General features: G+C 62.5%; 13 protein-coding genes across 13 annotated transcripts; 7 read left to right on the plus strand and 6 right to left on the minus strand.

Annotated features, from left to right (window-relative positions):
• Positions 1-43: 43 nt before the first annotated feature.
• Positions 44-1,034, plus strand: OSTLU_17981 (predicted protein; the record flags this gene model as incomplete). Its single annotated transcript, XM_001421160.1, has 2 exons — positions 44-247; positions 399-1,034. 2 exons carry the CDS (start codon positions 44-46, stop codon positions 1,032-1,034), a joined length of 840 nt encoding a protein of 279 aa, XP_001421197.1.
• A 261-nt stretch (positions 1,035-1,295) lies between these two features.
• Positions 1,296-1,913, plus strand: OSTLU_5256 (predicted protein; the record flags this gene model as incomplete). The annotated part of the gene is made up of 1 exon (XM_001421161.1): positions 1,296-1,913. A coding segment is annotated over one exon (618 nt), but the record flags the coding sequence as incomplete, so codon positions are not given.
• A 638-nt stretch (positions 1,914-2,551) lies between these two features.
• On the plus strand, positions 2,552-4,360 carry OSTLU_43212 (predicted protein; the record flags this gene model as incomplete). The annotated part of the gene is made up of 1 exon (XM_001421162.1): positions 2,552-4,360. A coding segment is annotated over one exon (1,809 nt), but the record flags the coding sequence as incomplete, so codon positions are not given.
• Positions 4,361-4,505: 145 nt separating this feature from the next.
• OSTLU_17984 (predicted protein) lies at positions 4,506-6,164 on the minus strand (the record flags this gene model as incomplete). The annotated part of the gene is made up of 1 exon (XM_001421342.1): positions 4,506-6,164. The coding sequence occupies one exon, from the start codon at positions 6,162-6,164 to the stop codon at positions 4,506-4,508; it is 1,659 nt and encodes a 552-aa protein (XP_001421379.1).
• A 1,103-nt stretch (positions 6,165-7,267) lies between these two features.
• On the minus strand, positions 7,268-7,997 carry OSTLU_7470 (predicted protein; the record flags this gene model as incomplete). Its single annotated transcript, XM_001421343.1, has 2 exons — positions 7,268-7,790; positions 7,858-7,997. Coding segments are annotated over 2 exons (663 nt in total), but the record flags the coding sequence as incomplete, so codon positions are not given.
• A 102-nt stretch (positions 7,998-8,099) lies between these two features.
• HAG3503 (predicted protein) lies at positions 8,100-9,792 on the plus strand. Its single transcript, XM_001421163.1, has one exon. It carries the CDS (start codon positions 8,114-8,116, stop codon positions 9,779-9,781), a length of 1,668 nt encoding a protein of 555 aa, XP_001421200.1. The 5' UTR covers positions 8,100-8,113; the 3' UTR covers positions 9,782-9,792.
• Positions 9,793-9,954: 162 nt separating this feature from the next.
• On the plus strand, positions 9,955-11,050 carry OSTLU_27330 (predicted protein; the record flags this gene model as incomplete). Its single annotated transcript, XM_001421164.1, has 3 exons — positions 9,955-10,034; positions 10,098-10,158; positions 10,298-11,050. The coding sequence occupies 3 exons, from the start codon at positions 9,955-9,957 to the stop codon at positions 11,048-11,050; spliced, it is 894 nt and encodes a 297-aa protein (XP_001421201.1).
• A 59-nt stretch (positions 11,051-11,109) lies between these two features.
• On the minus strand, positions 11,110-13,146 carry OSTLU_27331 (predicted protein; the record flags this gene model as incomplete). Its single annotated transcript, XM_001421344.1, has 1 exon — positions 11,110-13,146. One exon carries the CDS (start codon positions 13,144-13,146, stop codon positions 11,110-11,112), a length of 2,037 nt encoding a protein of 678 aa, XP_001421381.1.
• An 802-nt stretch (positions 13,147-13,948) lies between these two features.
• OSTLU_93660 (predicted protein) lies at positions 13,949-14,737 on the minus strand (the record flags this gene model as incomplete). The annotated part of the gene is made up of 1 exon (XM_001421345.1): positions 13,949-14,737. One exon carries the CDS (start codon positions 14,735-14,737, stop codon positions 13,949-13,951), a length of 789 nt encoding a protein of 262 aa, XP_001421382.1.
• An 871-nt stretch (positions 14,738-15,608) lies between these two features.
• OSTLU_10027 (predicted protein) lies at positions 15,609-17,612 on the minus strand (the record flags this gene model as incomplete). The annotated part of the gene is made up of 1 exon (XM_001421346.1): positions 15,609-17,612. A coding segment is annotated over one exon (2,004 nt), but the record flags the coding sequence as incomplete, so codon positions are not given.
• Positions 17,613-19,169: 1,557 nt separating this feature from the next.
• On the plus strand, positions 19,170-19,376 carry OSTLU_27333 (predicted protein; the record flags this gene model as incomplete). The annotated part of the gene is made up of 1 exon (XM_001421165.1): positions 19,170-19,376. The coding sequence occupies one exon, from the start codon at positions 19,170-19,172 to the stop codon at positions 19,374-19,376; it is 207 nt and encodes a 68-aa protein (XP_001421202.1).
• A 343-nt stretch (positions 19,377-19,719) lies between these two features.
• OSTLU_25467 (predicted protein) lies at positions 19,720-23,174 on the plus strand. The gene has a single exon (XM_001421166.1). It carries the CDS (start codon positions 19,883-19,885, stop codon positions 23,150-23,152), a length of 3,270 nt encoding a protein of 1,089 aa, XP_001421203.1. The 5' UTR covers positions 19,720-19,882; the 3' UTR covers positions 23,153-23,174.
• A 575-nt stretch (positions 23,175-23,749) lies between these two features.
• Positions 23,750-27,566, minus strand: OSTLU_43184 (predicted protein; the record flags this gene model as incomplete). The annotated part of the gene is made up of 3 exons (XM_001421347.1): positions 23,750-23,866; positions 23,965-25,156; positions 27,526-27,566. Coding segments are annotated over 3 exons (1,350 nt in total), but the record flags the coding sequence as incomplete, so codon positions are not given.
• Between the last annotated feature and the right edge of the window lie 54 nt (positions 27,567-27,620).

Below are 27,620 nucleotides of genomic sequence, written 5' to 3' on the forward strand. Positions count from 1 at the left end.
ACGCGCGCCCGAACGCACCGCGCGTTCGGAATCGTCGCGCATCATGAGTGGCATCAAGACCGCGACGAGAGTGCGCGGGGATGCCATCACGAACGCGCGCCACTCTACGAAGGGAGCCGAGGGGGAACAACCGCCGGAAAAGACATCGTCACCCACCGCGACGACGAAGCGACGAGAGCGCGAATCGAGCGAACGGGATGACTGGAACGAAAATTATAGCGAGCACGCGCGGTGTAACGCGCTCAGGGTGCGTGCGCGCGACGCACAGGCGGAAGAGTCTGTTCATTTCTCTGTCCCAAAGTCGAGCGGGACGACGACGCCGTTTTGACCGACGAGCGAACGCGAACGCGCGACTGACGGTGCGAACGCGCGAGCGCGCGCGATCATTTATCCAACAGATTGGCGCGAAACGCGATTTTGCGGCGGCGGAATCGATCGGGATACGCGTGAGAGGTTGGGACGAGAAGGACGTTCGGGACGCGGGCCGAGCGTCCTTTGTGGGCGGGTCGTACGAGTTTTTAAAACCGAGCGCGAGCGCGGCGACGTTCGGCGCCGGGTTCGTCCCGAACGGAACGGCGAGTGCGAGTGGTCGCCTGTCGTTGTCTGCGTCGCCGGGACGCGCGGGGGAGATTCGACAGAGCGTACACAAGGTGGCGCGACAAAAAGGCGTCTCGAGCGGTCGCACGTACACGAGCAAGTATCGCGGCGTCCATCAAACGTTTCCCACGGGGCGTTGGGAGGCACAGTTCCGCCGCAACGGCAAACCCACATCTTTGGGTTGTTTCGATCGCGAAGAAGAGGCGGCAAAGGCGTACGATCGCATGATGCTTTGGTGTGAAATGCACGCCAGTCAGCTCGCCGTCGTATCGGCGTCGCCGCAAAAGCAAGGCGCGGCGCAGTTAAATTTCGACGTCGCGACGTATACCAACGACTTGCACGCCCTCGAGCACATGTCTCAGGATGATTTAATGTTAGAGCTGCGCCGATTGGGGCGCGCGCAGGCGGGAGGGCAGCAGGTTGCGTTCGTCCCGTAGTCGACCTCGCGTCTGAAATGTCAAATCCGCAGCGCTAGTAGCCCCATTCTCCGCCCGTCCATGTCCGTCGCGCCGTCGATCGCGACGAAACTCCGCACGCGCACGAATACGACCGCGAACGACGCGCGAACGAACGAATCAAGACTCGCGCGCGCGCACAGACGAAGCAAACGAGCGACGCAGACGCGAAGCATGTCCAACGATGATGCGTCGACGAGCGACGCCGCAGCGCCCGCACACGCGCCGAGCGCGTACGGGAAGCTCATGCAAAGCATGAACACCGCCGGTATCGCGCTTTTTTTTAAGTCATCGGTGACGGATCGCGCGCTGGCGATGCCGCAGGTGTCGTGCGAGGACGTGTCGCGGGTACGTTGGTCGCACCTAAAGTCGCTCGGGTTCGCGGGAGTCGTGTTCGACAAAGATAACACGCTGACCACTCCTTACGCGTTGGAAGTGCATGAAAAAGTGCGCGCGTCGTTGGAGGCGTGCAAAGAAGCGTTCGGGGCGGAGAATGTGGCGGTGTATAGTAACTCGGCCGGGTTGTTTCAATACGACCCAGATGGGAAAGAGGCGGACGCAATGGAGCGCGCGCTCGGGATAAAGTTCATAAGACACGCCACGAAAAAGCCCGCGGGTGATGTCGACGACGTCGTTGCGCATTTTCCCTCGTGTGACAGCGCAAAAAAGTTAATCTTCGTGGGCGATAGATACCTCACGGATGTCGTCTACGGCAATAGGCACGGGATGTTCACCGTCAGAGTCGCCCCATTCACCACCAAGGGCGAATCGCTCGCCATCAAGAGCGCGAGAAAAATAGAAGAATCCGTCGTCGCCCTGTGGCGCTCGCTCGGCGTCGCTCCGAAACCCCACGAGCTGTTATTCCCGGGCGGCGTCTCCTCGGACGCCGACGGCAAGTCTCACTGGACCCTCATCGACGGCGAACCGGCGTCGGAAAACCTCAAGCGCGCGCTTTTGTGATGTTCTAATTTGTCTCTATCGGCTCTTTGCCTTCACGCTTCGACCCCATCGCGCGCCCGCGCGCGCGCTCGCTCGCGCCCCTGGACTTATCTATCGGGTGTCCCCCTACCGACGTCACGAGACGGCGATTCAATTCGCCACTCCTCGACGCGCCCGCGTCGTCGACCAAGCCCGTTCAAAATGAGCGCGCAACAACTCCTGAGTAACACCGTCGCGGTTTCTGCGCGCACCTCGCGCGCGAACGCGACGAACAAGTCGCAGCGCGCGAAATGCGTCGCCAAGCGGTCGCAGACTCGAACGAACGCTGTCGCCGAACGTACGTCGCGCCCACGCCTTGATGACGCCCGCGATGGACGCGAAGACGACGATGATGATTTTTATGAAGCCCGAGCGCGCTCGAACGGCGCGCTCGGGGCGCGAGCGAGGCGCCAGACCCCTGGTTTCGGCGAAAAGCGCCGCCGCCGCCACGCGTCTTATCCACAGAACGAACGACTGACGGATGAAAATGAGCGATTTTGACGCACGCAGCGACGGTGACGGCGGGCGCGACGGCGAGAGATGAAATCAGAAACATTGCCATCATCGCGCACGTCGATCACGGCAAGACGACGCTTGTTGACTCGATGTTGGCGCAATCGAAGGTGTTTCGGGACAACGAAAAAGTGGAGGAACGCATCATGGACTCGAACGATCTCGAACGCGAGCGTGGGATCACGATTCTGTCGAAGAACACGGCGGTGACTTACAAGGATAAGAAGATTAACATCATCGATACTCCGGGTCACGCTGATTTCGGTGGGGAAGTCGAACGCGTGTTGAACATGGTGGACGGCGTGCTTTTGCTCGTGGACAGCGTCGAAGGGCCGATGCCGCAGACGCGTTTCGTGTTGAAGAAGGCGTTGGAGATTGGTCTTAAGGTTGTCGTTGTCGTCAACAAGATTGATCGCGAGGGTGCGCGCCCGGATTATGTGGTTGATACCACGTTTGATTTGTTTTGCAACCTCGGCGCGACGGATGAGCAGTGTGAGTTCCCGGTTGTCTACGCCTCGGGCTTCCAAGGCATCGCCGGTATGGAGCCGGATCAGCTCTCCGATTCACTCGAACCGTTGTTTGAAATGATCGTGAACGAAGTCCCGGCCCCAGTCGGAGACGTGACCGCGCCGCTTCAAATGTTGGTGACCAACTTGGACTACGACGAATTCAAGGGACGCATCGCGCTCGGCCGCGTTCGCGCGGGCACCATGACCAAGGCGACCAACGTCAAGATTGGCGTCCCGGACAAGGATGCTCGTAATGGCAAGGTCACCGAAGTGTTCATCTACAACAACTTCGTCCGCTCGCCGGTCGACTCCGTCGGCGCTGGTGACATTTGCGCCATCGCCGGTCTTCCGGACGTCATGATTGGCGAAACCATCATGGTCGAAGGCTCTAAGCCGCTCCCGACGATTACCGTCGAAGAGCCCACCGTTCGTATGTCCATGTCCGTGAACACGTCTCCGTTCGCCGGCCAAGAAGGCAAATACGTCACTTCCCGTAACTTGAAAGCGCGACTCGACCAAGAACTCGAGCGCAACTTGGCGCTCAAGGTTGAACCGGGTGACACAGCCGATACCTTTGTTATTTGCGGTCGCGGTGCTCTCCACATCACGATTTTGATCGAAACCATGCGCCGTGAGGGGTACGAGTTCACGATTGGCCCGCCGGAAGTCATCACGAAGAAGGATGCCGATGGCCACAAGGTTGAGCCGTACGAGGAAGCCTTCGTCGAGGTGCCGGAGGAGTACACGGGCTCGTGCGTCGATTTGCTCGCCAACCGCAAGGGTCAAATGCTTGACCTCGTCACTGACGACAAGGGTCAAACGAAGATGAAGTACAAGGTCCCTACGCGCGGTTTGCTCGGCTTGCGCAACGCCATTTTGACTGCCACTCGCGGTACCGCCGTGTTGAACACAAACTTTGACGAGTACGGCCCGTGGGCTGGCGACATTTCCATGCGCGACCAAGGGTCGCTCATCGCGCACGAAACCGGCCAAGTCACTACTTACGCCATTCAAAGCGCGCAAGATCGCGGCATTTTGATCGTCAAGCCGGGTGCCGAAGTCTACGAAGGCCAAGTTGTCGGCATTCACCAGCGTGCTGGTGACTTGAAGGTCAACGTGTGTAAGAAGAAAGCGGCGACCAACGTTCGTTCGAACAAGGACGCTACCGTCGTGCTCAACGAATCCAAGGAATTGAGCTTGGACGATTGCGTCGAATACATCGCGCAAGACGAACTCGTCGAAGTCACGCCGCTTTCGATCCGCATTTGCAAGAACACGAAGATGAAGACGCGCAACAAGAAGAACTAAAGTCCTTCGCGTCCTTTGCGTGCATGTGTATCATTTCTATTCATTCCACCATTCTTTAGTGTTAGAGTTTGCCTATTCAGCGAGTTTGATGCCATTTCAATATAAAATACAAAGCCATTGCTTATCAGTACAAAGCCATTGCTTATCAGTCTTCGAGCATCGCGTCCATGTCGTCGTCGCCCGTCGTCTCCTTCGGCTCACCTTCTGTGAGCGGAAACATCTCCTGGTCGTCGCCGAAGAGCGCTTTGTACGCACGCTCAGCGGCGCGTAAAGCGCCCTCGAACGTCGCAAGTTCGTCTGGTCCAGGACAATATGCCACGTTCGATGACGAGCATTCGATGTCGTCGAGATGACCGCACCGTCTCTTGTACATCGTGCCCCAAAGAACTTCGGGTTTTTCGACGTCGGCGCCGAATGCGCTCGCCGTAGAGGATACTTCGCCTCGGCGTACTAGCACGTCTAGCGCGGCATTTAAGCCTGCATAGGGATCGACGTTTACATCATCCACGACAGTGGAGAGATACAAAAGGTACTTGCCCTCTGGACAACACCCCGTGTGCGAGCCCACTTGAAGCGCGCGGATGACGGCGGTTTGCGCATCGGCGGCGCTCAAAGGCGGGAACACGACGAGCATCTGGCCGTACTCCGCGACCAACGGCGCGTCTAAAATACACACAGCGTGCACCAAAAGCGGTCCACTGGAACGCTCAGGCGCTGGTACGATGAATTTTCTCGCACGAATCTCTTGACCGCCCGTCGAAATCGCCGCCGAAATCGTCGTCGAGGCGTCCAACTCGCGAACGCCTTGACGCAAGACGTACGTCGCACCATCCACGGCACCAACGCGACAGAACGCTTGCGGGATATCACCGGCACCGTACACAGGAATTAAGCACGCTCCAGTCTGCGGACCGTACTTGGCCACGCTCAAAATGTACACTTTTAAATCTTCGAGCGCCGTCGCCGCGGCGCAATCCGCTCTCGTTTGTAACGCCAGCGCGTAAGTCACGGCCGCACGAAGACTCGCGCTGAGCCCGTGCCGCGTCAAAAACGCATCCATCGTTTCGCCGTTTTCCACGCGCAATCCCTCGGCGTCGTCGTCGTCTTTCGTCGTTTGGAATTCGTCGCCGCCCCACTCGCTTCCCGGCGCGCCCACGGCGACGTTTGTCTCTTCCCCGCTCTTCCCACTTCGCCGCCGTCCGGTCGCGTCCCGCATCGCCTCCACGTGTACCGCCTTCAAAAACCGCATCAACGCCCGTTTCTCGCCCCCGGACAACCCTCGATCCTTGAACACGTCGCTTCGATTACTCGCCACCGCTCGAGCGACGCCGTCCGCGTACACGAACGTCCGCTCGATCGCCTTGAACTCCAAATACTTGTGCGCTCCCGATCGCACGAGCGTTTCCACGAACCCATCCGCGCCGAGCGCCAATCGCGGGGCGTTTAAATCGATCGAGTACCCTCTCGCCGGCGCGTTCGCGTCCTCGTTCGCCGACCGCCGCAACCGCCTCGACGCCGTGTCGTCCACGCGTCCCGTCTTCGCGTCCACGCACGTCCCGAACGTCTCCCACGCGTTCTCTCCGTCGATCGCATCGCTCGCGAACAGCCCGCGCGCGGGCGTCGTCGCCGCGAACGCACCGAACGCGTCGCCGTAAGATGTCCCGGCGTCCAGGCAAACGACGCGCTCGCCGCGCCGCGCGATCGCCGCGGCGAGCACCGCCTGCGGGAGCGCGGTGCCGACGATCAGGACGTCGCACGACTTCGGCAGGTCGAACTCGTCGCCGCGCGCGTCGTTCGCGGGCATCGCGCGCGCGATGTGGCGGACGGTCGGTTCGCGCGCCGCGCGCGAGCGCGCGAACGCGCGGCGACCGATCGGCGGTGACGCGTCGGACGACGACGAAGCGCGGTCGTTCACGACGGCGCCTCGAGCGCGGCGACGGGCGCGAGGGACGTCTCGACGCGTAGAATTGATTGGCAAACTAACGACGACGGTTACTCTACTTTTTGGCGAACTTTGGCGAACTTGCCCTTGCCCTTTTCGAGGAGCGGGTCGTGGACCTCGTAATCGTTGACGTCGGCCGCGTAGGAACCGACGTCGTTTCGAGACTCGGGGACGAAGGCCAACTTGTGAGATTTCCAGTCGCTCGCGTCGTCCTCTTCGTCTTCGTTCTCCTCCATGTAGTACAAGCCCTGCGGGACGAAGCGAGAAACGCCGGCGCGACCGGTTCGTTCGTCGCCGTCTTCCGGTTTGTTCGTCGCCGACGCCGGCGCCTTTTTCGGTTGATTCGAGTTGAACGCGGCGAGACGCGCGAGCGTTTCTTTTTCACGATCGTACACGCGAGACTTGCGCACTTTGGCCTCGATGCGCTTAACTTCACCGCTCGTCATCAACGCGGCGTCTTCCTCGCGCACGGCTCGCTTGCCGAGACCGAGCTTTTTCAGTTTGGTCGCCTCGCGTCGTCGTCGCTCGGCTTCACGCGCCTCCTTCTCCGCCCGTCGCTTTTCCTTCAGATCGCGCTTGTCTCGCTTCGCCGCGAACGCGTCGGCTTGTTCTTTGATGTCTTTTTCGATCTCTTTCAGCCCACCATCGACGTCGCCCAACTCGCGTCGCTTTCGAATCATCTTTTCGCGCATTTGCTCCTGAAACGACGCCGCGTCGGCGCCGCCGTCGGCGTCGTCCCAAGCCCTGCGCCCACCACCGCCCGCCAACGCGGCCTCGTCATCGCTCACGTCCTCGCCCATATCGCGCAAGCGCTCTTTGACGCGTTCCTTCTTTTCTTGCGCCAACGCCTTCTCGCGCGTCGTGCGCTCGAGCGCCTCGCGCGTCTCCTCGGCGTCGGCGCTCACGAGCGTGGCGTCGCCGCCGACATCGTGCGATGACTTGATCCCTTTCAACCCGACTTCTTCTAAGGTCGCCTCCTCTTCCGCCGCTTCTTCGCCGAAAGACAACAGCGCCAGCTTCTTCTTCGCCTTCTTCTGTTTTCTAAAATCCTCCACCTCCGCCTCCGCCTCCGCCTCGCTCGCGCGTCGCCTCGGCTCGATGTCTGGAAACGGATTCGCCAGCACCTCCACTCGCAAGATCTTCGGCGCTGGATCGATCGGACGATCGCCCTCCGTCTCCACGTTCCCTATCTGTATCGCGTTATACATCGTCGCTCCCACGATTTTCCCAAAAATCGTGTGCCGGCGATTCAACCACTCGCACTCGCCCAGCGTCACGAACCACTGACTACCGTTGCTATCCCGTCGTCCCTCGTTCGCCATCGCCACCCGGCCTCGCGCGTTAAACCTTAACCTCGAGTGAAATTCATCCTTGAACCCCTTCCCGTCGTTCACCGCGCTCGCGCCGCCGCGTCCCGTGTTCGTCGGGTCGCCCGTCTGCGCCATGAAGTTGGCCACGCACCGCGTGAATTCATTCTCATCGTAATACCTGCGTCGTAAGGCGCGTCGTTTTGTCAGTCGCGCGTCGCGCGTCTTCTCGCGCGCGTTCGACGCACCCCTCGAGCGCGAGCTGCACGAAGTTTCGGCACGCCAGCGGCGCCTCGCGGGCAAAGAATTCAATCTCTAATTCACCGTGCGTCGTGCGCACGACCGCCTTTCCCTCCGTCGGCGGCTCGAGGGCGTACACCGCGGACATGCGCGACGCGGCTCGCGCGCGCGCGCCGGTCGCGCGGCGTCGCGCGGCGACGTCGAGGCGGACACTGCCGCGCCGCCGGGCGCGCGTCCGCACATCGCGCCGCGGCGTCGCGCGCCATGGCGCGCGATCGCCCCGCGGACGTCGCCGGGCGCAGCGAGAGCGAGCGTAAGGTGCTGGCGATCGCGGACATCGTCGCGCAGCTCGTCGCGCGCGACGCGAGCGATGGATTCATGAACTTGAACTCGGTCAAAAACGCGACGAGCCGCAAGTACAAGCTTTCGAAGGCGCCGAAGCTCACCGAACTCATCGCGGCGGTGCCGGTGGAACATCGCGATCAGTTGCTGCCGAAACTCAGGGCGAAACCGGTGCGAACGGCGAGCGGGGTGGCGGTGGTGGCGGTGATGAGTAAACCGCATCGGTGCCCGCACATAGCGACGACGGGCAACGTGTGCGTGTACTGCCCGGGAGGACCCGATAGTGATTTTGAGTACTCCACGCAGTCTTACACTGGATATGAACCGACGTCGATGCGAGCGATACGGGCGAGGTACGATCCGTACGCGCAGTCTCGAGGACGGGTGGACCAGTTGCGACGGCTGGGACACGCGGTGGACAAGGTGGAGTTCGTGCTCATGGGAGGGACGTTCATGTCGCTGCCGATCGATTATAGAGATTTTTTCATCAGAAATTTGCACGATTCGCTCAGTGGGGCGAGCTCGTCGTGCGTGGATGAGGCTGTGAAGGCGTCGGAGCAGAGTAGGACGAAGTGCGTGGGGTTGACGATTGAGACGCGGCCGGATTATTGTCAGTCACCGCATTTGCGACAGATGTTGTCGTACGGGTGCACGCGATTGGAAATCGGTTTGCAGAGCATCTATGAAGACGTCGCGCGCGACACCAATCGTGGGCACACCGTGGCGGCGGTGCAAAAGTGTTTTGAATTAGCCAAAGACGCGGGATTTAAAGTCATCGCGCACATGATGCCGGATTTGCCAAACGTGGGCATGGAGCGCGATTTGGAGTCGTTTCGAGAATTTTTCGAGTCGCCTGATTTTAGAACAGATGGCTTGAAGCTTTATCCTACGCTCGTCATTCGAGGTACAGGATTGTACGAGTTGTGGCGCACCGGCAAGTATAGAAATTACCACCCCGAGCGCTTGGTGGATTTAGTCGCGCGAGTGCTCGCGCTCGTCCCACCCTGGGTCCGGGTCTATCGCGTCCAGCGCGATATTCCCATGCCTCTCGTCACCGCGGGCGTGGAGAAGGGTAACCTTCGTGAGCTCGCGATGGCGCGCATGGCGGATCTAGGCTTAAGATGTCGCGACGTGCGCACGCGCGAAGTCGGCTTACAAGATATTCATAACCGCGTCGCTCCGACGCACGTTGAACTCGTCCGTCGCGACTACGTCGCCAATGGCGGGTGGGAGACATTCTTATCTTACGAAGATCCGCGACAAGACATCTTGGTAGGACTCTTGCGTCTTCGCAAGTGCGGTCGAACGGCCGCCAAGACGTCGCCTGCGCTCAAGGGCAAATGTTCCATGGTTCGCGAGCTTCACGTCTACGGCACCGCCGTCGCCGTGCACTCGCGACACAAGGGTCGCTTTCAACACCGCGGGTATGGCACTTTACTCATGCGCGAGGCCGAGCGCATCGCTCGCGAAGAACACGGCTCGAGCAAGCTCGCCGTGATTTCCGGCGTCGGCACGCGACACTACTATCGCAAGCTCGGATACGAATTAGAAGAAACCTACATGGTGAAGCATCTCTCCGCGAACGAGTAGCGCCGAGTCCAACTTGTAAACACAAACACACTCAAACGCGCGCGCGCGATCGAGTGGGCACGAAACTTCGTCGCCGCCGCGACGTCGCCGCCGCGCTCGCCTCGCCCCCCGCACTTCACCGCTTGCACGACGGCGACGCACGCGCCCGCGATCCACCCGCGCGCGCACAAACGATGAACGGGCCGACTTTAGATTTCAGCTTCCTCGACGCCACCGCGCGCGGCTCGATGGCGTCGAAACACGTCGACGAAAGGTTCGTTTCAGATCGCGTCAACGCGCGATCGACGACTGACGCCGCGTTTTAACGCGTTCACAGCCTCGACGCGATCGATGGAAACATGCACGAGTGTAACTTTAAAGCCCCTGCGGTGGAAGACGTGCGTGAGCGACGCGAACGCGACGCGCACGACGAGTGAGCGCTGGCGATCGGGAGAGCAACGGTTTGGTTAGGTCGCGGCGCTCGCGAAGAGTGAAAATGGACGACTGACGATGACGGTGGACGATTTGCGCGCGCAGTTTGAAGGATTCCAGCGAGAGGTGATCAATTACGTCAAACCGAACCACGGGACGACGACGCTGGCGTTTATTTTTGAGCACGGTATCGTCGTCGCGGTGGACTCTCGCGCGTCGCAAGGACCGTACATTTCTTCGCAGACGGTGAAAAAGGTGATCGAGATTAATCCGTTCTTGCTCGGGACCATGGCCGGGGGGGCGGCAGATTGTCAGTTTTGGCAGCGAAACCTCGGGATTCAGTGCCGGTTGCACGAGTTGGAAAATGGGAAGCGAATCACGGTGCGCGCGGCGAGCAAGCTGTTGGCGAACACGCTGTACAGTTACAAGGGCAAGGGATTGTCCATGGGGACGATGGTGGCTGGGTGGGATTTGAACGGGCCTGGGCTGTATTACGTCGATAGCGAGGGCACACGGTTGAAGGGGCAGCGGTTTAGCGTCGGTTCGGGGTCGTTGTTTGCATACGGGGTGTTGGATCAAGGATACAAGTGGGACTTGACGGTTGAGGAAGCGTGCGAACTCGGACGACGCGCGATTTATCACGCCACGTTTCGCGACGCATTTTCTGGTGGTACTGTCAGTGTGTACCACGTCGGTGCGAATGGGTGGACTAAGGTGACCGGGGACGATGTCGGCGAGTTACACTTCTCGTATTACCCGGCGACGCCGGTCGACGACGTCGATGCGCACTGCGGCGGAGAAGGCAAGAAGGAAGCCGAGGCGAGAGCGGCTACGGAAGCGAGCGCGATGGAGACGTGAGAATTGTACATCATTACGTAGCACAGTTTAATTCTGATCTCTTTACACACTATTAATTATTACTCACCGTCCAAGCCTTTGAACAGAGGGGAAGAACGCTTGATCGGCGAGATGCCGTCAATCGAGCGATTTGAAGAAGCGGGCGGAGAGCGCGGAGAGCGGATCGCCGTGATCGGCGTCGGCGCCGGTCGCGATACCGGTGAGCCGGGCGTGAATGTTCCCGGGGTTAGGAAAAAGCTTCGACTCGGCGAAGCCGCGGGCGAAGCTGATCCAGGCATCGGCGATCCAGACATGGACGACTCGAGCGAACGCAAACGTTGGGACAAAGTTTTGACTTGAGACTTTGAAGCCGACATGGCGTCGTCTTGGAGCTTGGTTAACGCTTCATATCGATTGAGCTGCGCACGCAGATCCTCTGCCTCTTCGCGCGCGATATTTCTGCCCTCAAGCGCCTCGGCAAGATCCTTTTCGAGCGCGGCGATGCGCCCTTGGTTTTCGCTCGAAGCGCGATGCGCAGACATTTCCAGGCCGCGCTTCAGCGCGTCGATTTCGAGCTGTGCCATGTCCTGTGCGCGCTTCACCGCAGCTAACCCTTCCGCTTTTGACTCTTCGAGTTGTTTTTGGAGCGATTGCATCGTATTCGACTCGTTTTGAGACAACGCCTCCTCTTCTTCTCCCGCGAGAGAAGTCTTGCGAACGCTGAGCAATGCCCCGAGGTCTCGCACGTTGGCTTCGGATTCTTCGAGCTCGCCCTTTAGTCGCTGAAACTTTTCTTCGTACGTCGCGCGCTCAGCTTTGAGTGCAGCGATGTGTTCGTTTGCGGCGACGAGCGCCGCCTCCATCGCTTCTCGGTCCTTCACGGACGACTCCAAACGCTCGCGCGCCTCCCGCGCGCTCAATTCAGCCACGGCTTTGGCTTTTTCAGCCTCAATCGTGCGCTGCGTAGACGACCGTATGGATGACTCGGACGCGCTTGCGACGGCCTGTCGCTCAGATGCCAATGCATCTTCCAACTCACGCGCGTGCGTACGCTTCAATTTTGCGATTTCGCCCTCGAGATCGACGACTTCACGTCGCAACTCGGCGACGACACCTTCGCTTGACGCGTGCAATCGACTCTTGTAATGTTGCTCGGTGCGATGCAAGGCACTTTGCATATCCTGCGCACACTGCGCCTTGAGCGCGCCCAGTTCATTTATAAACCTCGCCTTCGCGTCTGCCGCGAGTTCCTTCGCGCTTTGAATTTCTGCCGTGAGATGCGTCACGCGCGCGCGCAAAATCATGACGCTTCGCTTGTGCCCGCCGACGTCGCCCAGGACCTCTTCCAAAGACGACACCTTCATCTCCAAGTCGCGGTTTGTGATTTCGAGTCTATTCAGGTTTGCCCGCGCATCATCACGCGCGCTCTCGATGGCCCGCAATTCCCTTCGAGTCGTCGCCAGAGCTTCATCACGGGCGTGAATGACGTCGCGAGCGCTTGCGAGCTCTGCTCGAAACGATTCAAACTGTCCCATGGCTTCGTCCATGTCCCGTTTTGCCATTGTCGCCGCGTGCGTGGCGTTCGAGCGCTCGCGATTTACCGTCGCAAGTTCTTCTTCTAATGTTTCTATGCGCGTCTTCAACGCGTTCGCCTCACGCGTCGCTCGTACCTCAGTCGACGACGCGAGCGCGCCGAATCGCCCGATGGCATCCCTCGCGCGTTGGGCGGCGTCGCGCTCAGCTTCACTCAGACGCTTTTCGCAATTTGCCACTCTCGCAGCGACGCGCTCTTCCACGCGTGACGCCGCTTCGTTGGCTTCGCGCATCCTCGTCTCCGCTGCTTCGCGCAAGGCGTTCACCTCCGCGATTTGCGCCTCTCGCCACTCCGCCGAAGATCGTCGCACGTCTTCCAGTCGCGTTTCGCTCGTTGCGCGCTCTTCATCGAGCCGACGCGTGAGCTCATCTACGCGCGCATTCGCCGTGCGTTCACGCGTGGTCGACGCTTCGAGCGCTTCGCGAGTTTCATCGCGCTGTCGCAACACAGCCGTCGCGTGCACGCCGAGCTCTTCATACTTTTTCCTCGTGCGCAGATGCGCGTCCCGCTCGCGACGTAACATCTCACCCAAAGAGCTCTGCGGCGCCGGTATCTCGCGTCGTCGATCAGCGACCAAACCTCTCGACGATGACGACGGGCGTGTACGTCTTCGCGTAGACGTGCCTCCTGTGGCTTGGCTGCCTCGCACGTTCCTTCGCAGCTCCTCCATGAAATCGCCGTCGGAATCGTCGCTCGCGTTCGCCGCGCCGAACCGCGCGTTCAAATTCTCCCCCTTCGGCCGATCCTCGCCCTTACCCGCGCGCGAATCGCGCTCGCTAATATACATATCCTCGCTCCGCGCGTCCCCGCTCACCTCTCGCCGCATGCGCTCCGCGAATCCCCGCGCGCGCCGTATGTACGCGCTCGACGGTTCGTCCCGGTGCGGCGACCCCCACGCCGGCACCGCGCGCACGAAATCATCCTCATCCGACCCGCTCGCGCTCACCGACGCGTCGGTAGCTCCTCGTAGCACCTTGTCGATGAGCTTTTTCGCGCTCGACATCGCTCGGCGCGACGCGCGCGACGAAAATGACGACGAGCTGTGCGCTGGATTTCAAATTCGCACGCGCGTTCGACCGTCGCGCGGCGTCTGCGCGCGCCTGGAGGCGTCTACGCGCGCGCGGTGACGTACACTTTTGTCTTTGTCGCTCGCGCGCGGCGTTTCGCGGCCCGCAATCGCGCTGCGCGCGCGCACGAGTGCGGAACGCCTTCAAGATGCGCGCGCGTTCGGGACGCATTCGAGACGCGGCGGCGAGGCGAAGCGAAGCGAAGCGAGCGGACTACAGCACCGACTAACGTAATGATACAACCATGGGCGACGCGCGTCAAGTCATGCCCTTTGCGATCTTGGACGCGCGCACGCGCTCGCCCTCCAACGCGCTCCGCAACGCCGCGTGCGCGGCTCGCGGACTCGTCCCTTTGGCCAACAGCGTGCGCGACGTCTGCTTGTGCCCGCGTAACAAGCTCATCTGCGCCAATCTCAACCCTAAAACCCGCGCCAAAAACTCCACTAATTCCCCGTCGCACGCGTGCGCGGGTCCGATGACGTCGACGAAGACGCACGACGCGCTAATCTTCGTCACCGCGTGCGTCGCCGCGCGTTGCGAAATTTCTAAATCGATTTGCGTCGCCCCGCCCGCGCCGGCTATGATGCACGGCGGCGGCGGCGCGTCGTCCCCGATTCCCTCTCCCGCGCTCGCGCCGTGATCTTTTTCGTAATCGAACGCGCTCAGCGCGCCTTTATGTATGTAAAACACTCCCTTTTCGTCCGCTCTCGCGTTCGCGCCGCGAGACGCGTCCCGGTATCCCACCGGCGTCGTCCCGCACCGCGCCCTCTGTCTCTTCTCGTACGTCCCGTCTCTCCCTCGCACCGCGACGACTTCGGCGTCGAGCGCGGCGAGGATTCGCGTGGGGTGCTTCGCGAGGTCGAGCATCAGCGCGCCGTCCGTGCGTCGTCGCGGCAGCGCGGAGAGGTCGTCGCAGGTTGAGGTCATGACGTGTTGGCCGCAGAATTTGCAATAATACGTCGTGTATTTCGCCTCATCCGCGCGCTCGTGCTCGGCGTCTTCGCTGGTGAAGACGTGCGCGGACGCGCGCTTGCGTCCGGGAGGCATCGCGGCGCGACTCGTCGCGCGCGGCGAAAAGTGACGCCGAGGTGGAGTCAGAACGCGACGGCTGGACGCTCGCGAAGAAAGTTCGTCGATCGATCGGTGCGAGAAGCGCGCGGTGGCGCGCTCTGAAGTTGAACTAAAGCTATTTTGACTAGTCTAGAGCGTCTAAAGCGGCGGCGACGCGGCGCGCGCGTTTGCGGTGTCGCGCGCGACCGGCGTCGCCGAGCGCGCGCGTGGCGTGGAGACGCGCCCAGGCGCGAGCGGCGGCGGCGCGGCGCGCGTCGAACGCGCGACGTTTCGCGTGCACGCGCTCGACTCGGAGGGTTTCGTCGGGGCCTTCGTCCACGGTGATCACGCCGAGCGCGGGCGTCGCGCGGATGTCGTCGTTCAGGGTGAGTCGGGCGAGCGGGGGCGCGAGACGCGATCGTCCCGAAGCCGACTTCGCGGGAACGTTGAGGTTTTCAACCGCGTGTCGTCGATCGTCGTTTTCGTCTGCATCGGCGTCCACGGGAAAGGAGCCGATGTCTGCGATGACTTGCTTCACCGCGGTGGACAATGTGGTAGGTTTGAAGGCGCGAGGTTCGCGCTCGCGCGCGATTCGGGCGTCTCTCGCTCCGGCGTGCGCGCCGGCGTCGAGCAGTCGCAATTCCAGCTTTGGTCCGTGCGTGCGCGTCTGCGTGCACGACATTTGAACCCATACCTTCTGGAGAAGTGCGTAAGAGCGCACGACGGTGTCGTCGCTCGAACGCACGACATTCAAGGAATCACCCTCGACGCTCGTCGAGCGCCGCAACGTTTCGCCGGCGACGCCGACGACGGGCGTCGCTTGAAGCCACTGTTTCGCGTCTTTGTCGTCAGGATCTCGCGTCTCAAACGTGCTTTCTTTGAGTTCTTCGATGGCGTTCCCCGCGTCATCGACGAGCCTGATCGGGGCCTTCATGTGAAACGCCGGCAGGAACACCATGACGCCGTCGTCGCGAATCTCGTGCACCACGGCGGGCTCAATCATCGGCTTTTCGCGCAAAAGCCACAAAAGATAGATTTCTCCACACCGTGATTGCGCGTGTTTTGACGCACGATTGCGCTCGTTCAAGTGTTGCGCCAGAGAGTCCAGATCACGCTCCGTCGCTCTCTTCTCCGCCTCGGCGACATCCACGGCGGCGATGAGCTGACGATGCACGACAACATCCGCATATCGACGAATAGGAGACGTGAAATGCGTGTAATACGTCAACGCGAGACCGTAATGCCCGAACCCACCATCGGCACCGGAAATGGACCCAGAACTGATGTATTGCGCCTCTGACATCGCGCGCGTGGCCAATCCTCTGAACAGGGTCGTCACCTCTGGCTCGGACGTCGCGGCGACGCGCGCCAACGACGCGTTCAACGCCTCACCGCTCGAACCGTCGAGCTCGATGCCTTTCGCCGCAGCAAGTTTTGTGAGCTCTTCAAAACCACCTTCGCGAGGTGGCGCGTGGCGCCGAAGAAGCGCGCGGGATGGAAATGCGCGGTGCGTCGTTCGCGCCGCCGCGCTATTCGCCAAAATCATCAACTCGGCGACGACGCGCATCATCGGCACTTCATCTTTTTGTAAAACCTCCGTCGGTGTCTTCGTTTGTGCGTCGGTTTCAAATCTCAACTCGGCGCTCTCGAGCTCTACAGCGCCGTGCGCGAGCCGAATGGCGTTCGTCTTGTTCGCAAACGCCACGAGCGTTTGCAAATCCCCGCGAACGAGTTCGCGCTCTACGGCGTCAAACGTATCGCTCGAGTCACCGTGCGGCAGCGGTTGTCCGTCGTGAATCGCTTGGGCTTGGTAATACGTCATTTGATGTCTCGAATGGATCACCGTGCGACCGAGCCAAACGTCGACGACGTCGAGATTCCTATCGAGCGTCCAAACGCAACTCACCGCGAGGCGATCGCGTCGTTCCAACAGCGACGCCAAATTTTCGCTCAATAAGCTCGGAAGCATGTCCAAACGGCGATCGACCAAATACACCGTCGTTCCACGCATTTGTGCCTCGTGATCGAGCAACGTTCCGGGGCGCACGAAGTACGACACGTCCGCGATGTGAACGCCGATTTCGACGCGATCGGCTGAGACGTGCACGCTCAGCGCGTCGTCGACGTCGGTACATCCCGGGGGATCTATTGAACACGCTCTGTGATGGCGCAAGTCTCTCCTTTTCTCGATTTCTTCTTTGGGCACCATCCAATCGGCGCCTTCGCGCGGGAGCTCCGCGAGCGCACGCGCGCCAAACGGCTCCGCGGGAATGTCGTAACGCGCCAACAGCGCCGCCATCTCGCCGTCGACCTCTCCCACGCCACCGAGAATTTTCACCAAGTGTCCGCTCGGGTAGCGCTGATTCGCCAGCCAGCGATCGATGCGCACGATGAAGCGCTGACCGACCAAGTCCCGCGCGCGGCGTGTCAAGAGTTTCACTTTGACGATTTTTGAATCCATCGGCACGCAGAGCGCGCCGTTTCGTTCGCCGCGCGCGTCGCTCTTCAAGTCTTCCTCATCCACGACATCCAAACACGCCACGACGTCCAGCGTGGCGCGATGCGTGATGCCCACGACTCGTCCCGTGCGAACCTTTGACGTCGTCGTCGTCTGGTCGCCGTCTTCGAGCGTCACCGACGTCGCCGTCGCCGCGCGCCACTCGTCCTCGGGACAAATCTCCACCGCCACCGAGTCCCCATGAATCGCTCGATTCATCGCGTGTTTCGACGGTATGAGCACCCCATCGACGAACCCTTCGCACACCGCGCCTAACCGTTGCACTCGAAGCGCGCCGAGGACGATCGTCCCCGCCGCCGCGCCCTCGGCGATTTCTCCCTCGCTCCGGTGCGCGTCGTACGACGTCCCCGCTCCCGCGTTCCCGCCCGCGTCCTCCGCGTCCGCCCCGTCCGCCGCCACCGCCGCCTCGTACGCCTCGCGCGCGATTTCTCGACCCTCTCCGTCGCAGTACGCGTCGATGAACGCCTCGACGCTCAGCACCTCGACGTTCGCGTTCGCGTTCGCGTTCGCGTTCGCGCGTCCCGCGAGCGCGTCCGACGCCACCACCACCGGAAACTTCCCTCCGACCTTCTCCGCGTAATACGCCGCCACCGCCACTTCCCTCGACGCGAACGCGCCGTCGCCCGACGTCGCGCGCGCGATCTCCGCGCAGTGTTCGTCGTCGAAGACGAAGGCGCCGCCGCGCGCCGTCCCGCCGCGCGCCGTCCCGCGCGCGCGCCGCCCACCGCGCCCGACGCGCGTCGATCGCAGCGCGATCACGTCGCGCGCGCACCGCGGATCGCTGAAAACGTCTCCGTGCGCGCGCCAGGCGGCGGCGTCCGGGACGACGTAGCACCGCGCGCCGTCGTCGGCGCTCGCGAGCGCGGCGGCGCAGCCGCGCGCGAGGTTGAGCGCGCGGTGACGCGCGCACTCGGCGCTGCCGCACGCGACGTCGTCGCGGGCGTAGGTTTCGCGCGCGCGACGACCGGGTTCGCGGCGCGCGCGCGCGTCGCGCGACATCGCGCGAGGCGCGGTGCGCGGCTCGGGACGCCGACGCGCCGCGAACGACGCGACGCGACGCGACGACGCGCGTTCGCGCGCGCGCGCGCGCGCGCACATCTATAATCTACGTTACACTTCGCCGCGCGCCGACCCGCGTCGCGCGCGCCGTCCGCGTCTAAATCACGTCCCGCGCGCGCAGCTCGCGAGCGCCCGCGCGGCGCCGCGCGCCGCCCCTTCGAACGGATTCAACCCGCTCTCACCGCGTCGCCACGCCTCGACGGCGCTCTCACCCCTCGCGTACATCGCCATTCGCCCCCACGTCGTCACCACGCGCCCCGAGCCGCGATGCACGACCGCCACCGTCGGCAGCGTCGTCGCGCCGAGCGCTCTCAAGATGAAATTCGTCTCGCGCGCGCGCGAGTACGACGCGTCCCCCTCCCGCGCCTCCGCCGCTCGCAGCGTCTCGTCCCGCGTCCCGCTCGCTTCCACCGCTCTGTCCACGCACTCGTACCCGTTGTTCGCGTCGCACGCGATCAAGACGACGTCGCACGCGTCGCGCCGCGCCGCCGCGAGCGCGACGACGCGCGGCGCGAACGCGCGACACGCCCCGCAGTCGTCCCTCGTGAAGCACGCGACGAGCAGCGGTCGCGTCGCCTCGGACCCGCTCGAGAGATTCACCGCGCGTCCGCGCGCGTCGACGAGCGGGAGATTCGCGAGCGCGGCGGCGACGTCGCGCGTCCCGTCGTCGTCGTCCGTCATCGCGAAGCAATCATCGCGACGCGTCGCGTCGTCGCGCGTCCCGACGCCGCGACACGCCGCGCACGCCGCGAACCCATCGCTCGCGCACGTCGCGCCCGTGCCCGCGCACGCGTCGCACGCGCGCGCCATTTGTGTGACGACGCGCCGTGTGACGCCAGACCGCGACGCGTCATGGAAGTCGCCGACATCGCCGTCAAGCCCGTGCGCGACTTCGCGCGCGACAGCGCGCGGCTGGTGAAGAAGTGCGCCAAGCCCGACGCGCGCGAGTTCTGGAAGATCGCCGCGCGAACGGCGACGGGGTTCGTCATCATGGGATTCGTGGGATTCTTCGTCAAGCTCATCTTCATCCCGATCAACAACATCATCCTGAGCAGCTGAGCGCGCGCGAAGACGACGGCGGAGTAGCGCGTTTACGCTACGCGGATCGCGCGCGCGCGACGGGGCGCGCGCGGCGCGCGACGTCGGACGGGAGAGACGCGCGGACGGGAGACGCGCGATCGAGACGACGGACGCATCTCGTAAACGCGCGATCGGCGACGACGCGACGGCGCGATCGGGGACGACGCGACGGCGGAGCGGTCGCGCGATGACGGCGGCGCGGACGCGCGACGATCGCGGCGACGCGCGACGCGAGGGTTGTAAGGATGTCTTAGGTCACGACTGCATGCCCGCGCGACGCGCGCGCGACGCCGTCTCGCGGCGCTCGAGACGCCGCAGAGCGCGACTCGACGCGAACGGCGACGCGCGCGACGCGCGAACGCGAGGGACGCCGACGCGAACGCGCGACGCGCGACGCGCGCGGGACGAGACGCGACGCGCGAGCGACGCGGACGCGCGATCGACGACCGAACGCGTCAACACCCTTCGACGACCGCGGCGAGAAGATGGCGCGCGGTGAGCGCGCGCCGCTGCTGGCGCGAGGCGAAGACGTCGAGCGCGGACTTCGCGATGACGACGCGGCGATCGGCGCGGCGGACGCGTCGAAAGGCGCGAGAGAGGGACGCGAGGGACGGGGAAGGACGCGGACGACGGCGCTGGCGCTGGGCGGATGCGCGGCGCTCGCGAGCGTCGCGGCGTACGCGATGACGGCGGGTTCGGGGTCGAAGGCGACGATGACGGCGAGCGGTGCGAGCTTGGGGGAGCGATTCGCGGCGAATCGGGCGCAGATGGTGGCGAGACGACGACAGGCGCGCGCGCGGGCGAATCGTAAACGCGCGGCGAACGAGCGAAGGATGAAGGCGGAACGCGAAGAAAAGGTGAATGAGGTTTTGATGACGCTCGCGAAGGAGAAGCCGGAAGACGCGAAGACGATGGTGGAGAATGCGATCGAGCGATGGGAGGCGAAGCAAGCGGCGCGAGCCAAGGCGAGCTTGGGCGAAGACGAACGGGCGCCGAAGCGGCGCGCGTCGCGTCGACGCGAACGACGCGAACACGCGCGCAGAAGCACCACGAAAGGACGCCGTGCTCACGTGGCCGAGGCGCGTATGGGCGTGGGCGCTGAGACGTCGGTGGAGAGTCTGTCCCGCGGAGACGCCGCCGTGCGAGCCAAGGGTGAAGAAAAAATTCGGCAAGTCGAGGACGAATCCGATGAGCTCATCACTGAAATCAGTTCTTCCGTGGTCAAGCGCGTAGGAAAGATTAAGGCTGCAGCCGAGGCCGAAGGCTCGGAACAAGCGAGAGACGCCGCGCGAGCCGAGGCCGAGAAGTTTGTACAGGCGGCGAACGAACGCATCGAACGCATCGAAGAAAAGACGGCGACGCGCGTATCGATGATCAAGGATCTGACGATGCAACACATGTCGTATGACGGTCGTAACGCGTACTCGGCGCAAGTGGGCCAGAGTGAGGTGGCCAACATGGGTGAATCCGAAACGAACGATCCTGACTCCGCCGACGAGCAAGAAGACGACGAGGACGAGGACGAGGAGTTGGTCGAAGATTTGCTGGCGGATGGCGAACAAGAACAAGAAGAACAAGAAGACGCTGGTAGTGGCAATCAGGTTGTGCCGGGGACGGCGACGGAGACGGAGACAGGGAGTGACGAAGAAGACGAGGCCAACGAAGCAGCCGAAGAAGAAGAAGAAGATCATGAGATCAACAAGCTGTCCAACGTCGAACTCATTCAGTTATTGGATGACAAACTCGATAACCTGGAACAGAGTAACGAAGACTTCAAATCGGCGATTACTGAGCAAATCGAAGGCTTGTCGACAAGAATGTCTAACCTCGAGAATTCATCGGAGGAGCTGCAGGACGACGTCACGGAGATGGCGCTCGACGAGCACTACGACAACGACGAGGACGGCGACGGCGACAGCGACAGCGACAGCGACGAGGACGGCGACGAGGACGGCGACGGCGACGGCGACGGTTATCCCAGAGACGAGACCATCGACGGCAACTACCCCACCGGGAACGGTAAATATCCCGCCGATAGCAACGGCAACTATCCCACCGCCCAAACCGTCACCGTCGATGAAAACGCCTTGAGCATCAGCGCGGTCAATGACCAAATTTCCAATCTCACGGCGCAGCTTCAGAACGCCACCGCCGCCGCCGCGCAAGCGCAAGCGACTCAGGAACAATTGGATCAGACGCGAGCTGAGCTTGCGGCGGCGCAAGCGCAGCTTAACGCTCGTTACTTCGATTTGGACGTTTTCCGTAGGCGTCCGGTCGGTCTCGAACCGGATTTCCAAACCAGTGACCCGACCGCGGAATCTGGCGCATTTTACGCTTGCGACGTGCAAAATCAATGCATGACGGGCGCGACGCTTTTGACACGTAATAATAAGTTGCTCGCGATGAAGGGCGTGTGCGACAACGGCGCGAAGTCGACGGATTTGTCTTCAGGATCCTATGAAATGTTCCCGACGCACGGTACGATTGACTTTTCGTCGACGGACACCGACAACGAGTGCACGATGGAATTCGGTGAAAACTCGCGGTCGGTTTGGATTCGCAAGGAAAATGATTTTGTCATCGCCATGTCCAAGGACGGCTCCGCACACACGCGGTGTGGTCGCGATGTCGCGAGCGCGTCTTCCATCAAGTATCAGTGCCAAAATCCGAAAGCGTGCATCACGGGATATCACATCAAGAATCAGTACGGCAACTTCGATGGCGACGCGAGCACACGCACCGAAGAAGACTTGGCTATATCCGTCGTTGATTTCGTGTGCTCCGACGGCAGTTTCGCCGTCGACCCGGTTTCACTGCGACCGGATTACGGCCAAATTAGAGTTGAACCAGAATTTACCATTGGCTTGGCGAACACGCCGCGAAAGGATGGTTCGGTCAGGCGCACGGTGACGCCGTATTTGCGACTCAAGACGAATACGGTAGTGAGCGATTCGTTTCTCTTGGCTGTTCGCGTCCGCGACGTGACCGCGTTGACCGAACAAGAGAAACACGGTTGGTGTACGCAACAACACGTGCAAGCGCACCTAAACGCTCCGCACACGTGCAAAGATGGAAGCAAGCTGTGCGCGAAGCCGGCGTTTGTGTTCAACCCAGGCGGATCAGAGTATGAGTTGAAATTTGGCGAACAGACGTTCGATCTTCTCGACGCCCAAGCGCACGAATCCGCGCGCATCGTCGTTGAGAACGAAGACCAAGCAAACGACGCACGCGTCAAAAACTTTCCGATGCCGGCGAATGAGGAATTCTTCATGTTTGGTCATCACTACGAAGTGTGCGTCGCCGCCATCGAGCGTTCGAGCTTCAAAACTAAAATCATCGACCCAAGCACGGGCGCGGTGAAGGATTCGTTCTACAATCGCCACCTCGACGGTTCCGCGCACCTCGTCGGCTTGGCCACGACGGGCGAGCTCTCCGTCACCATGGAAGGGGGACCGAGACACTTCAACATCGTCGCTCCAGCGGCGCCGACGACCGCTGATTTACAAAATCTTCAGTGTTACGACAACGATTGCGCCATTTCGGGCGGTGTCGCCCCGGTGGTGAGCGCGCAGAGCCAAGTGTCGCCGCAACCGACGCCGCAACCGACGCCGGCGCCGCAACCGACGCCGCGACCGAACGACGGCGTCGCGACGCTCGCCAAGGAATCCGCGCAGCAAAAGACGCACGTCACCACCGTCCTCGACGCGCGCAAAGCGCTCGAAGCGCGTCTCCAAGACGCGCAGCGGCGCCATTAAAGTAGCCCCATTAAAGTACCCTTGTAACGCGTCGACGCCGCCGCGTCCCGGTAGGGCTACACCACAATCCAACGCATCGCCGCGTCACGATCCGCCGCGCGGTGCGTCCTCGACCGCGCGCCTCGACCTCGATCTCGACCTCGACTCGACCTCGACCACGACCAAGTCAGCTGCCGACGGTCGCGACGCTCGTCGTCGCACCGCCACCCGTCGGCGCGTTACGCTCGTGGGACAACGAATGCCGAATGCGACCGAACGCGCGCGTCGTTCTGACGCGCGTCGTCCTCGGAAGCGCGGCGCACTCGCGCGTGCGCTCGGACGTCCGCGTGCGCGCGGACGCGCCGAGCGACGCGCGGGACATCACATCGCGACGCGCGCGTCTCGCGCGGGACGGGGACGACGACGAAACGCTCGACTGACGCGCGGGACCGGACTCGGGTTTTTACGACGCTTCGCAGGGACGGACGCGCGCGATGACGTCGCGACGGGCGCGGTGAATCGTTCACACTGTGAATCGTTTAAACAGTGTTGTTGTAATTTTACAAAGTGTTGTGCGGTGATAAAACTAAACCGAGACGACGCGCGTCGACGAACGAGTTACGCCGTGATTTTTTCCGACGGGGAAGAAGAAAACTGAGAGATTCTTTCTTCGAGGAGAGGGCGGAAATGGCGAATCACTCCTTGTATCGGCCACGCAGCGGCATCGCCGAGAGCCTGAGGAATCACGACGCAAAGAGGCGCACGAGGTCAGTCAGTCGATCCTTTTTTGGGAAAAAAAAATGAACGCGCGGAGGAATCGTCGACGGACGTACGCAAATAGTGTGCCCTTCGATTTGTTTCGTGAGCTCCTGTAATGTGTCAATCTCTTCGAGACGCGCGTCGCCCTTGACCATGCGTTGCATGATGTTGTACAACCACGACGTCCCTTCGCGGCAGGGCGTGCACTGGCCGCACGATTCGTGCTTGTAAAAGTAACTCAAACGCGCGATGGCGTCGATGACGTCGGTGGATTTGTCCATGACGATCACCGCCGCGGTCCCGAGACCGCTCTGGGCTTCTTTCAAAGAGTCAAAATCCATCAACACGTCTTCGCACACGTTCTTGGGAATGAGCGGTACTGAGGATCCGCCGGGGATGACGGCTAAGAGGTTGTCCCAACCGCCTCGCACGCCGCCGCAGTGCTTCTCGATGAGGTCTCGCAAAGGAATAGACATCTCTTCCTCCACCGTGCACGGGTTGTTGACGTGCCCAGAGATGCAAAACAACTTCGTACCGGCGTTATTCTTTCGACCGAAGGAGGCGAACCAATCCGCGCCTCGGCGCAAAATCGTCGGCGCCACGGCGACGGTTTCGACATTCGTCACCGTCGTCGGGCATCCGTACAGGCCGACGTTGGCGGGGAACGGCGGTTTCAACCTCGGTTTGCCCTGTTTACCCTCTAAAGACTCGATCAAAGCCGTCTCTTCGCCGCAAATATACGCCCCAGCGCCGTAGTGAATGTTGACGTCGAAATCCATCCCGCTTCCGCACGCATTCTTCCCCAAATATCCCGCCGCGTAACACTCCGCCAACGCCCGTTCCAGCGCCAACCGTTCGTTCACATACTCACCACGAATGTAAATGTACGCCGCACGCGCCCGCATCGCCGTCCCCGCGATCAAGCATCCCTCCAACAACTTGTGCGGGTCGTGTCGCATGATTTCCCTGTCCTTGCACGTCCCCGGTTCGCTCTCATCCGCGTTCACCACGAGATAATTCGGCCGTCCATCGCTCACCCTCGGCATGAACGACCACTTCAGCCCGCTCGGGAACCCCGCGCCGCCGCGTCCGCGCAATCCGCTCGCCTTCATCTCGCTTATTATCCAATCCGCCCCGAGTTCCACGAGCGACTTCGTGTTGTGCCAGTCCCCGCGCTTCATCGCGCCCTTCAGGAACGGATCGTGCTTCCCGTACAGGTTGGTGAAGATGCGATCTTGGTCCTTCAAATCACCGTGCGCGCGCTCGCTCGAGTACGCGCGATGCGGTCGCGTTCGCGCGGCGACGGTGCGATGACCCTGGATCGTCGGTTTCGTCGTCGTTTCGCGCGCGCCATCGACGCCGTGCGCCGCGGAGGCGTCCGCGAGCGCGACGGCGCGAAGGGTGAGGGTTTTTGTCAGCCGCTGGCGCGTCGCGGAGGCGAGCATGGCGTCCGAGCGCGCGCGCGTCGCGCGATGACGCCGTACAGTCAACTAGGTTTGGTGCGGCGTGAAATTTCACTTCAAACAAACGCCGCGCCGACGAAAGGACGACGGAATCAGCTCGACATAGTCGCCTTGTTGATCTCGAAAATGAGCAAACGCCAAAGAGAAATGACGAAAGGCTCGCACTCGGCGTCTAAAACCGGGTCGAGATCGACGATGAGGTCGAGAGGGGAAACGCGAGCGTCGAGCTTTTCGAGGACGAAGCGCGCGAGAGCGGGCTCGGATTCGCCGAGGAGGTCGGTGAGCTTCTTGGAGATCCACTTGGAGGCGACGGCGTCGATTTCGGCGGTGGTGTAAGTGGACCAATCCATGGGATGGGCGAAGATGTCGTCGCGAGCGGTGGGAACGGTGGCGATGATGGCGGCGACGTCGACGGGTCGTCGCTCGGCGCGACGGCGATCGACGTCGCGGGCGGCGTCTTCGAAGACGTCCGGAGGTGGTTTCGCGTGCGATGCGGAGAACGCGGCGGATAGACCGCCGGTCGGTCGCTTCGGTGCGGTCAAGCCGAAAGACGTCTTTGCCTGCTGCTGCTGCTGCGGTGGCGGCGGCACCGACACCAAATCGCTCGAGCGCGGTTCGGCAAAGCCTCGAACGCGCTCGGGCTCGTGCGTCGACTTTCGAGCTTTTGAAATCGGAAACGCCTCTGCGTGGACATCATCGCTCGTCGAACGCGAACGCGCCGCCGCGCGAACCGTCGCGCGAGTATCGCGTCGCTCGAGCTCCTCTTCCTCATCGCGACGGTCTCGTTCGTCGTCCTCGATTTCTAAATCTCGAAACCGTCGTCGTCGCGCCCGCTCGCGGTCGGACTTTTCCCAAAGCGGCGTTTGGATGCCGTCCTCTTCGCTATCGCTCGCTAAGTCGCGCTTGATCGCCGCGCGACGTTCCATCTTCTTTTCCTTTTCTATTTTCGCTCGCCTCGCGCGTTCGCGGACGTTGGCGCCGACTAAATCATCCATCACCTTCTCCCGCTCGCGAAACAACCGCTCGGCGCGCTCGGTCGCTTCGTATTCGTGTCTTCCACCGCGCACGAACCGCGCGGTGGCGGAGTTCGTCACCGGCGCGCTCGTCCCGCTCTCGAACCTCCCGGCGTCGGAAGCGTTCGCCGGCGAGCGCCCCCTCGACGTCGACCTCCGCCCACCCTCCCTCGCCGCCGCGCCGCGCGTCGACTCTCGCGCCTTCCCCTCGTCCACCGACCGCGGCGGTAACCCACGCACGACGACCTCCGCCTTCGCGTTCGCCGCCTTCGCCGCCTTTCCCGCCTTCGCCTTCGCCGTCGCCTCGTCGTCCGAAATCTCCCCGATCTCCACCTCCTCCCCCTCCATCCCTCGCCCGAGCACCCTCGCGATCTCTCTTCGTCGCCTCGCGTCCCCGTCCGCGTCCAGCGCGCGCTCTCCCGCGCGTCTCAGGTACGCCGTCGTCGCCGCCCTCGTCGCCGCGTTCGCCGCGCACGTCATCGCCTCGTCCGCCTCGCTCACGCGCAGCCCATCGATCGCGCGCGCGCACCGCACCGCGCCCTCGATCGTCTCGAACGTCGCGAATCCGAACCGCTTCGGCGCGCGCGTCGCGGGATCGCGGACGCGTTTCCACGTTTTCAGCGCGCCGCAGATTTCGAGCGCGCGCTCGACGATCGCGTCGTCCGCGAGCGCGATTGGGATCTTTCCCACGTACACGCGCGGCGCGGACATCGTCGCTGCGCGTCGCGTCTCGACGCGCGACGCGACGCGCGGCGCGACGTGACGCGCGACGATGTCCGCGCGCGCGAAGGCGATGGATGCGCCGCACATCGGCGCTCGAAATCTGCGTCGCGCGTCGCGTCGCGCGGCGCATGGCGACGGCGAGCGCGCGCGTTCGTCGCGCGTCACCGCGCGCCGCGCGACGCCCCGCGCGACGCAACGCGAGAGGAGGACGCGCGACGCGGATTCGTCGGCGCGCGACGTCGGCATCGGACGACGAAACCGCGCGCGCGACGCGCGATGCGACGACGCGGATGTCGTACGACGACGGGGAACCGCTGATCGACGCGCGCTCGGCGCGGGTGAAGCGGACGGGGCGCAAGAGCGCGGCGCCGCCGGTGACGCGGCCGGGGATCTTGAAGTCCAAAGCCGCGGCGCTGCGAGAAATCGACGAGGCGACGCGAGGCGACGAGGAGGCGGCGGAGGCGGCGGGGGAGGCGGAGGACGACGACGGGCGGTCGCGAAGGAAACGGCGGGACGGGGAGAGGGCGGAGT

The sequence above is a fragment of the Ostreococcus lucimarinus genome, chromosome 14 (genome assembly GCF_000092065.1).
Source record: "Ostreococcus lucimarinus CCE9901 chromosome 14, complete sequence".
Classification (NCBI taxonomy): Eukaryota; Viridiplantae; Chlorophyta; class Mamiellophyceae; order Mamiellales; family Bathycoccaceae; genus Ostreococcus; species Ostreococcus sp. 'lucimarinus'.